Here is an 11,382-nt window from a genome sequence, read left to right as displayed (position 1 = left end):
CATTTTTAAATAAATTATACCCTAGCACTGCTAGTTATATTTTTTAATTTACGCGTTTATTTTGTTTTTCTGCGACGTTTATTAGTTCCACGCTCGAAATAAACGAGTAGATGGCACTGTAAATTATAAGTGCGACATCGCATCGCGCTGCACTAACCTAATTCAACGCGGATTTGACGTCTTGTCGGGAAAAACGCAAGCGAACTCCGCCACACGCACGTCCCGATTTCATTCGCCCCACACGGCCCCACGTCCAGCCGCCCCTTTTCAATATGCGCATTACGCGCATACCAGTATGAGTTGTGCGGCGTCCAGGTGTCGAAATAAACATTGAATCGATGGACGAGTGCGACGCTTCAATTCAGTCGCAAGAGCGCGTCTGAAGACCCCAGGAAGACCTAGGATGGCTTTCGCGCCGTGGCTCACGGGGCCGCGCAGCGCGCGCTCACGTCGCTACGATCGCAGTAAGTGCTCAAAAATCCAACTTTTCCATTTCAACAACATACAGCAGGAGTCCTGCAAGATGCGCAACAAGTATCGTGTTTACGTCGTACGCCCCGGCGTGTTTGCATTCCAATCGCACATATCAATTACCAACAAAATATTTATTCCAAACAAGAATAGAATATGACTAATATGTTTGTTGTTTGTAGGTAAATCAGAAGATGTGGTGAAATTAGATCTAACTGAAGGTATTTTCAGTCATCAATGCATGCAGCCATAAATTAATTTTGAATTTTAATGTTGTAGATCCTAGTGATATTGCTAAAGAGATTTTTACTGCATTGAGTGCAAATGATTTACATGAGGGCAAGACGTTGGCATATCTCAACAATTTTGTCAAACTCATCTTGCATATATCCAGTGATATTTCTTTATTAGGGTATGCAATTGAAGAAATTTTATATTGGTAAGATAATTTCAATTCATTTTAAGTGAAACTATATTTATCATGTTTTTTATTTATAGTTTAAGATATTGCGTGACGCATGAATCGTCTGTGGTACGCGCTGGTGCGTTCCGTGCAATGCGTCATGTAATCGCCAATGAAGAAGACATCGCACGTCTTAATGAATTGCACATCCCTTATTTAATCGTGCGCGCGCTCGATCTGGAGTATAAAAACGATGCAGTACGTGTGGAAGCGGTGAAATTGACGCGTAAAGCGATGCTCATTGCGCCCGCACGCTTCCATATTGCTCTTGCGCGTTATTTGGTTGCTCTCGCCAACGGTATCGAAGAAAAAGACCGGATGCTACGAGTGTATCTTGCCGTTTTATGCGAATTAGGCACATTAAATCCTGATTCGTTTATAAGCACTGGCGGGGTGGCGGCCATTACGCGTAATTTACTCGAATGCCAAACGCCAAAGATATCTGAATCGCTTTGCGGTGTTTTATTGCTGTTGTTAGACAGACCGATCACCAGGAATCACGCTGGTGTTGATCTGCATTGTGTAGCTGCGCCATATTGCGATTTTCACTACCGCCATGGTTGGATGGACAAAAACAGGTTAATATAACCTATAAATTTGACTATAAATTATAATTCTAACCTGTTTTTTATTGATGTATTTATAGGGATGAACGTGAATTAAAGTTCAATTGCAGTCGATTGGCTTTGCTTACGATTCTGCGCAGCTGGCCGGGTATTTTGCACTTCTGCAGCCCCAACGACGTCTCAGGTTTCAAAGCTATTGTTGATGTTTTGTATTTGAATCAATTAGAAGTTAGGGTGAGTCAAGTGGATATTGTAATTTAGTGTGCTGTAATTTGTGGTTATGTTGTATATTTGCAGAAAGCCGTATTAGATTTGCTCTATGAGCTGCTAAACTTGCCGCAACCCGAGTGGACGGATGAGTTATCAGTGGCGCTCTCCGCCGTTGACCCCGCCGAGCCGCAGGCGTCTTGGCGTCTCGGCGAAGGCTTCGTCGCCGCTGAAGGCCGCTCAATTCTGCCGCATCTCGCGCGCACCACGCCGAGTATCAGTGACATGCATTTGTCGTTGCTGCTTTATTGCTTCCTCGAAACGGGCCTGCTCGGTGCGCTCAGCGAAGTCATCGCCACTAGTGATACGTTTATAAGTGTTCGCGCAACTGTTTTACTTGGTAAGTCGTCAAAAAATGAATTATTAAGAACTAGCTTTTGCCCTCGACTTCATCTCGGTTGTGTTGAATAAAAATGTAATTTGTTTTTACTATCTTGTTCTAGACATAGTATGTGTCAATTCTATCAATAAGATTCGCCATTTTATTTTAAAGAAATTAATTATATAAATAATTGCAAATAATGCACTTCATCGTGCTATCTCGGATTTAACTATTTAACAATAACTATGTTTGAATCACAATGCCAACTTTTATTCTATTGAAAAGGGCTGTCTTTAGGGTTTTCCCGGCAGTTATTCAAATTTTTCTCGCCGTAAAAACAATCCTTGGACTTTAACGAACATTTATAAAAAAGAATTGGCCAAATTATTGTAAGCGTTGTTAAGTTATGCGCTTACCAACAGATTTTACGATTCATTTTTATATTATAGAAGCTAATATGTTAAATATTTTGTTTTGCAGGTGAACTTTTGCGATTAATTCAAGTGCTACTGCCACCGGAATGTTGTAATATTACGCCGGCTCTACCGAACCTCATAGAATACGCGACGACTAACCCACAGGCGTTGCGAGCGATTACAGCGTTGCAACAATTGCATAAGTTACTAAAACGTCGCCCAGCATCGCAGAGTCTTTATTTGGATTATATCCTGCGTTCTGGTTCCTCGGTAAAGACTTCACTACGCGCTGAGAAACTCAAAAGACATAAAGCTTCAACCGCGCGTATTCGTTTAACTCAACTGGTCACAAAGGACGCTGATGATGCTGTTAAGGACACCGGTGTACTTGCCAACAAGGATGCCTTCACTTGGAACTGGAACGTCATCCAAATTATTCTTAGGGTACAATATTCGCTCTAAATTTTTATAATCAAAAATAATTTATTATTGGTTGTTTAGAGAGAATCAGACTTTATATTAGACCTCACCGATCAGAACCACAGGGCGTTCCTGAAACGCCTTGTTGAGTACTTTCTGCCGTCGAGTAATCGTTACTCACATATGGATTTATCCTCGCCAAAGAATCCGCAGGGATATACAACGGCTGGGATTGAACTCATTGACTGTTTAGCGCACATGCGCGATCCGCTCGCCGGGCGTTTCCTCGGCGATCTTGTGCGCGACATTTGCCAGCAGATAGAGAAGATAACACAGGGCAAATCTGCGCATGACTGCCTTTTTAGTCCGCAGCACATGGGTAACACGCAGTGCCAAACTTATTTTCTCTTTATTGGACGCTTGGCGGCCTCGCATCAAGGCGCTGAAGTTCTTGAAAGCTTTGATATGTTCAATAAGTAAGTGTAAAACAAAAAATTTAATTTAATGTGATTTTATTTATGTTTTTCCGTTAATATTTAGATTGAAAAATTTGGCGACAACAACAAAACATGACTGCTATGTGAAATTGATTATTTCTTCGCTGGATTATTGTGAGAACGCCAAATCGCACGAGATACTCTCGGCTGTACTGAAATGTGCCAACGAATCATCGCGTTTATACGCGACACAGTTCCTCTTGGTGCTGCTGCGTGCAGGCTTGCCTAACTTTGACACTTGGGGAATAAAACTACTCGCTGAACAACTCTCAGACCGCTCGCGCACTGTTTACCTCTCGGCGTTGTCCACATTACATGAAGCGTGTGAAGTATCTAAGTATCTCGAGCAGCTTATTCAAATTAACCCTAAATTACTCCACTTGGAAGAGAAGGGTGCATTGCTCTTAATTCGTTACCTCAGCGTGCCGAGCGGTTTCAGTTTTTTGAATCGTAAAAACTTCGTTATTAACGAATTACGTCGCTGGGACGAATATTTTAATTACCGGTTAGTGTAAATTATAAAATAACATAAACAAATTATGTAATTATTAATAAATTGTTTAGATATGTGTTCATAATCGAGGGTGAAACAGCCGATGCCTTGACACAACACCAAAAAGGTGAAGATGGCCGCTATGACAAGCGAACGACATCATCGAGGTCCGGAACAAGGGCGGATGTTTTCCTACCGCCGCATTTGTACGGTCAACTGACTAAACACGCGGAGGGATTGAAGATTCTTGACGAACATGGCAGTATACCTAGTTTTATACAGGTTAGTTAACTTAACATCAAGTAAAATAGTAAAAGAGACTTAATAATGATATAATTTATTGTTAGACAATTGAAAACGCTTTGGGCCTGTGTGAAACTGAAGAAGAAATATTAAAAATCAAAGCAGCGCTGTGGGCGCTCGGCCATTTATGCAACTCTGTCGCTGGTCTAGAGTTCATTGTGAATAAAAATGTTCTTCTCTACATCGTCCATCTTGCCGAAGGTTGTGTCGTTTGGTCTATTAAAGCGACTGCTTTCTACGTATTAGGTCTTATTGCAACTACCGACTTTGGAGCGGATTGTTTATTTAAATTAGGTACGCAATTGTTTCATGTGTTTTTCTGAAGACTAATCATGTAACTTAATACAATGATTTCTTATAGGTTGGGTTAGTACAAGACACGACCGACATGATCGATGGCCTGTGATACAAGAGGAACACTGGCACTTGAATCAGGAACTGGCGATGGAAATGTCCGAACAAGATCAATTATTCGACTATTCAATATATGTGCCTGCTGATGCAGATAGTTCCACCATCGAGGATGATATGATCTACATGTCGGGTGAATCAACGTCCAATCGTAAATCGTCTACTTTACCACCGCATTCAAATTATCATAGCGGGCAACACACACGGTCTCTATCCGAGTCGAAAACTTTTGATTATTTACGTGTGCGTAGAGATACAGGTTCACATCGATATCGGGATAATTCTATCACTGAAAGCACCACTTCTGGTGTTAGTAGTTGTGAGTCTGCCATTGGAAAAAGTGTTTTGAAGTAAGCGAAATGAATTAAATGTATTTTTATAGTTGTAATTAATGTAATTTTTAATTTTCAAGTGAGGTGAGTTCAACTTTAACACCAATTCCGAGCATCTCCAGTTTGCTGACGATCAAAACTGGTGGAAAATTACGCCGACATTCGGAATCGTCACGAACGCGTATAAATTCTGACAGGTCGACTGTATCACCGGCTGGAAGCACCAGTGGAAAGCTTAGTTTTCAGGATCATATGGGTTATAAAATAATAAGGCATATAAAGATGCAGGCGAAGGATTCGGATGATGAGATGGATTCTTTACCGCCTGCACTTGCAAGAGTACATAGTTTAGATCGCTCTAGATATCCAAGGTATGTAATAAAATAAAAAATAAAACAACACAATTATATTAAAAGTAATTTATTATAATGTTTAGCACTTCTGATGGGCGAAGTTCATCCCTAATGAACTTTATCAAAGATGGCCTGAGTTTAGCATCGTTAGCAAGCGTAAATAAGTTCAGTATCAAAGAAGAAACTGTACGCAAAAAGAAAGGACAACTTTATATGGGTATTGCACTACCGTTGGTCTTGGTGAATTTGTTTCCTGAGTATCAGGTTGCAGCCAGGAGGTTATCATACACTGCGGATAGAACTTTATTTGGTACGTCCATCAAACATAACCTCTTATTATAATTCTAACCATTGTTTTATTCTATTTAGGCTCTGATACAAGTACGGACAGTGAAATCAGTGCGGGCACTCAATCGTCCACTAAAAAATCGCGATTCATTCACCGAGCAAAAGGCTGCATGGTTTGTGGTTACTCAAGACAAAAAGAAAAGCGATTGAAATTCGTAACGTCCACTAGCACGCCAAATACGAGTATTTCTGAGAAATCATCGCCGCCCGCCAGCCATTCAGCCCAGGATGATGAAATAACAAGTTTAAAAATCAGTATTTTGAATCAAATCGAAATGCTGAGCAACCCACTGGTCCAGAAGCACTTTCGGCATAATCTTCTCAATTTAAAACAAAAACACCCCGAAGTATTTCAAGATCCGTGTCTTTACTCCGACGTCTGCAAGATGCTGTCGGACAATTCATACCGTCTCATGACTAGGAGATTCATACAGGATATATTTTTCGACTCTAACTTAGAGCCTTTGTCGCGAGAGTTAAAAGTGATGTTTTCTGCGGAGAGAGAACGCGTTGTCACCTGTGCAACTACTCCGGGTGCATCGCGAAAATTAAAAACGTTCTCGGCGAATACTTCTTTAGAGGAACCAAAGACTTATCAACAGACAGCTACTGAAGAGCGCAAAGCAGAGTTGGCGCCCTCTAGCGACGGACTGAAAAAGAAGAGGAAAGAGGTGTTGTCCGTAACCGTAGGCTTCACCATCGAGCAAATACAGGCGGCAATCGAAGATAATGATATGATTTCACCGACTAGGTATCAGGCAAGCTCACCGCCGCCATTGACAAGCGTAAAGAAGAAAACATGGCGTCGAGTAGTGAGAATATGCTAGAATTTGGCGTGCATAATGCTGAGGTACAAGTGCATGCGCATGCGCATTCACAGGATGGTAATGATATTGTCGCTAACGCAATGCGACCCAACTCGATTTCCTTACCGGTTGATAAACCTACGCCGAATACGTGGCGTTCGGTTGAGCAAAGGAATAGCACGAGTTTGGTTAGTCCGTCAAGTTCGGTGACCAGTCCGACCAGTCCAATGAATCATACAATTAAAACCTTAGAAGAATTGAAGCTCACGTACAAGGAAAATAAGTTTCCTATCAAGCGCGATGATAAGACAGTTAAGTGAGGTTGGGTTATAAATACCTTGAATCCTTGCCAGGTGCACACCTGCAAATCAAAAATGGCAGACTGATCTCTCTATTTCATTCATTTTCACACATTTTACACCAAACAAACTAACAACATGCTGATGTTTGAGGTTACTTTTGAGATACTCCCACACGAATTTATTACAAATGTCATATTACTATGTAAGTAAGCGGAATAGGTTCCTATTTATTTGAAGCGCAAGCAGATTTTCGTTCAGATTTTCGCTTTGCCCTAGCGAATTTATTAATTCTAGATTTGAATTCTTGATATAATGGATATGATTTATTTAATCGGTGCGCATGCAAGCACATGTGTTGAGTGCAACCTGATGTTTTTTTTTGTTGCTACTAGGTTTGCCGAGATTGTTCGTTTCGATTTGTTTTCGGCCGCCATCTTGAAATTAAAACATTGTGCTGACACGACGGCGACGAGTGCGAGATTCATTCGAAATGGACTGAGTAAATATATATTATGTAATTAGTTAGATAATTATCGAGGTTAAATTAAGTGCCGCGCTCGCGAGTGCGAGAGTTTTATATTCATTATTCCTTGTAACGTGTAAAAATGGCGAAATACCGAGAAACCGGTTAATTTATTACTGCTGTTTTTTAAGTTATTTATTGACGTTTTTGTATTTATTTCTTAAATAATTAATATAAACAATGTTTCTATTGTTAGCGAATGGTTTCAGAATGATACAACCTTCAGTATATTGTTTTCGGCAACATCCTGAGTTGTCAAATTAGTTATGCACATGCGCGCATCGTACAACTGTCATACTCACTCAATGTAAGGTTAAGATTGATTTGTGCCCTGGTTCTTAACACAAATTAGTAAATAATTCGCGTTTAAAATGGGCAACGCAATGGGAAATATGCCGAATAACGGCATCAACCTTTATTTCCACCCCGATGTGACGCCCGACCCGCTGAAACCACCAAAGAATGATCCACTGGATGGCTTTCCCAACGGACGCAAACTGAGAAGTAAATCGCGAAAAATGTTTATGTAACATCTGACGATTTGTTTATATACGAATTATTGATTCATTTTAGCGGTGAAAACGACGGAACAGGAAATGTACTCGGCAAAGATTCCCTTAAACGATCGCGATTACTGCATTGATCAATTGATGGTATTCCGGGCATGCCGGAAAGACAACTGGCCTTTTGCTGTTAACTGCGAGCATGAAAAACATGTATATTTAAACTGCCAATATGATGAGTAAGTAACAAAATAATAATAAATGATAATAGAGTTTTAGGAGAGGCTGCTATGTTGCTACCAAATAATTTGCTTAAAATCAAGATATTAATTTTTAAATGCTTATTTCCACTTTTCTTATAGTTATGTGAACAGAATGAAGGAATATGAACGCGAGAGGCGTCTGATGGTACGCGCGAAGAAGTTAGGAGTCGAAATGGTCGCGTGAGCGCTGTTATTACACCACTTACAATGTAGCAAATCTTATTATGTAAATATACAATAATCAACAAAATGTGTACAAGATCAGTACCAAACATTGACAACCACAGGATGTTATATAAAAAGCGCAGATTGTAAAAAAATTACCCAGATATTAATTGTTGAAGTTGTTGAGCACACGCCATTCGTTTCTTTTCCAGATCATTGTTGCTCTCGCGAGTAAACGCGTCGACTCTTGCGCGAAATGTTGAATTAAGCACGAGTTTTGCTTTGACTTCATTGACAAACGCCGCGTTGTTTGAGGTTAGAAGGTTACCAAGTGCGACTAGGCCGCGGAAATGCGCCTCGGGGTCTTTGCAGTTACTCAGGGCGTCTGGAAGAATGGTACCCAATAAAATAATACCCATTTCATCATTCTTTTTGAGACACAAAATGGAAAGATTCAATAGGAACGTCATCATACTGATCTGAAATGGTTGAAAACAAAATGGCGGATGGTATTAAGTTATTAGAGTAACCTCAATAAATATCTACTCACTTCGATATTTTTGTTCGTGGCGGAAAGTGACGAGACATTTTCCAGCAAATCGATCTGATTGGCAAATATCAACTCACTTCCGAATGAGTGGCTGAACAAGTTGCATAACGTTCTGAATGCAAGCAATGTATTGTTCGGGACGGTGGTTTGGCTGAGGCACGTTTTAAACAAATCGATCAGCTTCTTACCGTCGTGCAGAACAATTGCATTACAATTGTTTTCATGACGCACAGCGAGTCGTAACACGTCAATAACAGGAAACAATATTTCTGTACACAGAAAAACATAAAACTCGATATGAAACAAGATATAACAAGATGGCGGACTTACCTTGTGGCCATTCAAGTAATCTAAACAATCCTTCGACGTCTGGTAAGTCACAGGGTTCGTTACACAACTGAATCAAACTATTCAAACGTGCTTCTTCTACTTTGTGACTACCATCACCAATTTTTTCATTAAACTCCATTAATTTACCCAAAATTACCTTCGCATCACCAGACTCAAACTTCAAATACTTATGATGTGGAAAATAACCACCAGATGACACTGTAGAAGTACTAGTTGGGTTACGAGCAGGAGTAGAACCACCACTAGTTGTATAACTGCTACCACCAGTGAATGGATCGTAATTCATGCCAACTGCAGCGCCTGTATTTGAACTAGTTGATGCTGGTTGGTAACGAGATCCGCCAGTGAAAGGATCAACGTAATCATTGTTAGGCATAGGATCAGCTTGACTGTTCGTCCGGATAAACTCGACAACTTGATCTAAATACACCGCGGGTAGAAAGTTCTTAGTGATGAACTTGTTAGCAGCATCGTAGACATCCTCGCCGTTATTATAAGGCAGTTTTAGTGGCGGTTTACCATCCTCAACGTCCACAGAAAAGACAAAATCGTAGTAAACACCTTCATGCAGTGTTTTTCCTTCTTTTGCCTTTTCATTAGCGCCCATAACTTCGCCCACTTTCTCCCAATGACTTTTATCTCCATCATCCACCCAGGAGTAAGCCATCACGCCGCCATTTTCTCGCACCATTTTGATTTGGCCAGGTTCTTTGCCTGGATCATACAGAGCTTCACGTCCGGGTAAACTTTAATTTAAAAGATGTTAAATCAATCAATGAAATCAAATAAAAATGAAGAACATACTCAGACACTTTATATCCACCAATTTCCTGTGTGGATTGTTTCAAAATGGCGTTCACTTCCTCTTCGAATTGCTTCAAAGCTTCTGCACCAGCGACTCTTCCCTCATCCTGTGTGAAAATCCGAATCATACCGTCACTCGATCCACTTACAATGTCTCCGTTTGATAAACAAGTCACAGTCCACACACTCTGTGCGGGTAAACGAATCGTATCTGTATTAATCCCATCTTTCCAGCATTTAATCGAGTAACTCTCATCGCCGGTGACAAAACTATTCATCCCCAATGCACGATTCGCACTAATGCAATAGATATAATTATTGTGACCATGTAGTGTTTCTACATTTTCGCCTGCATAGTCCCATACTTTGACTAGAGCATCATTAGCGACTGAAACAAAACGTTCCATTTCTGGAAAGTCACAAACAGCACGCACGCAGTCGGTGTGACCTTTTAACGACCCGATTTGTGTACCATCGGGCGTCCACAGCCCTATTGTTTTATCAGCACAAGCTGTTACTATGTTACCGTTGGAGATTTGTATAACCGACCAAAGGGCGGCAATGTGACCGGTGAAGGTAGTGACTGGAGATGATAAACACGCGGAGAAATCCCATAGTTTTGCGGTTTTATCCCATGAACCACTTAGGAATTGTGTTTTGTCTATTGCTTTAGACAAACAGCAAACTAAAAGAATATAAATGTATAGAAACAGTTCAATTTAATGAATCAACTTTTTACATACCAACATCTGTGTGATCAGTGATAGTAAAAGTAGCCATAGGTTCATTCAGTTTGTAAATCAATATCTTATTATCATTTCCGCCGGTAACAATCAACCCATCTGGGTATTCCAGTGTTGGTTCAAGGTATAAAACAGCAGCCACAAAGTTTTTCTGATCACGATAGGTCATTGACTCAACATAACCAGTGTTAAATCTATGAAAAACAACAAAAATTACCACAAATTCTTTGATATCGTATTATTTTTAGTGGTAAAGCAAGAATTGTTATAGTTTTAAAATAGATTAGGTGCAATTTATAAAGATATTGATGTGTTTTTCAATAAAATAACCTTTAAATGAGATACATACTCATTCCGCCGCCAATATTTTGCGGTTTTATCCCTGGAACCGCTGACGATGGAATCGTCAGGAGTTGCAACAACTGATCGTACATCCAGGGAATGCCCGTAGAGAACGGCGCTCAATTGGTACGGCTTGGACATCGTAAATATTCAAAGAGATCACTGGAAGTCAAACGTCTGGATGACATGCACAACTCAAGCTTTGGCAGGTGTAAACCCCAGCTGAGACTGAGTGAAAAACAGTAGACAATTTTCCGGTTAAAAAAGAAAATGGCTATATGATCTTAAAAGAATAACAATTATGTATAATCCTGCAATTGTTGCATAATTCATCAGGTTTTAAAAAGGGTATTCCCAGAATAATGTCG

General features: G+C 40.3%; 3 protein-coding genes across 3 annotated transcripts; 2 read left to right on the top strand and 1 right to left on the bottom strand.

Annotated features, from left to right (window-relative positions):
- The first annotated feature begins 135 nt into the window (after positions 1 to 135).
- Positions 136 to 6,623, top strand: rictor (rapamycin-insensitive companion of Tor). Its single transcript, XM_065317319.1, has 15 exons — positions 136 to 464; positions 654 to 692; positions 751 to 910; positions 970 to 1,512; positions 1,581 to 1,734; positions 1,798 to 2,107; positions 2,570 to 2,949; positions 3,007 to 3,401; positions 3,466 to 3,927; positions 3,987 to 4,197; positions 4,263 to 4,512; positions 4,580 to 4,979; positions 5,042 to 5,332; positions 5,398 to 5,624; positions 5,684 to 6,623. The coding sequence occupies exons 1-15, from the start codon at positions 404 to 406 to the stop codon at positions 6,487 to 6,489; spliced, it is 4,689 nt and encodes a 1,562-aa protein (XP_065173391.1). The 5' UTR covers positions 136 to 403; the 3' UTR covers positions 6,490 to 6,623.
- Positions 6,624 to 7,566: 943 nt separating this feature from the next.
- LOC135803653 (NADH dehydrogenase [ubiquinone] 1 beta subcomplex subunit 7-like) lies at positions 7,567 to 8,309 on the top strand. Its single transcript, XM_065317321.1, has 3 exons — positions 7,567 to 7,797; positions 7,867 to 8,035; positions 8,159 to 8,309. The coding sequence occupies exons 1-3, from the start codon at positions 7,665 to 7,667 to the stop codon at positions 8,241 to 8,243; spliced, it is 387 nt and encodes a 128-aa protein (XP_065173393.1). The 5' UTR covers positions 7,567 to 7,664; the 3' UTR covers positions 8,244 to 8,309.
- Plap (phospholipase A2 activator protein) lies at positions 8,262 to 11,275 on the bottom strand. The gene is made up of 6 exons (XM_065317320.1): positions 11,022 to 11,275; positions 10,673 to 10,866; positions 9,930 to 10,614; positions 9,105 to 9,871; positions 8,775 to 9,043; positions 8,262 to 8,703 (listed from the first exon to the last, which is right to left on the bottom strand). The coding sequence occupies exons 1-6, from the start codon at positions 11,153 to 11,155 to the stop codon at positions 8,380 to 8,382; spliced, it is 2,373 nt and encodes a 790-aa protein (XP_065173392.1). The 5' UTR covers positions 11,156 to 11,275; the 3' UTR covers positions 8,262 to 8,379.
- Between the last annotated feature and the right edge of the window lie 107 nt (positions 11,276 to 11,382).

The sequence above is a fragment of the Atheta coriaria genome, unplaced genomic scaffold (assembly GCF_025399875.1).
Source record: "Atheta coriaria isolate IRGN ID8LTWV9N9 unplaced genomic scaffold, Caltech_Dcor_3.1 hic_scaffold_3_pilon, whole genome shotgun sequence".
NCBI classification, from domain to species: domain Eukaryota; kingdom Metazoa; phylum Arthropoda; class Insecta; order Coleoptera; family Staphylinidae; genus Dalotia; species Dalotia coriaria.
This window is presented reverse-complemented; position numbering and strand designations above follow the sequence as displayed.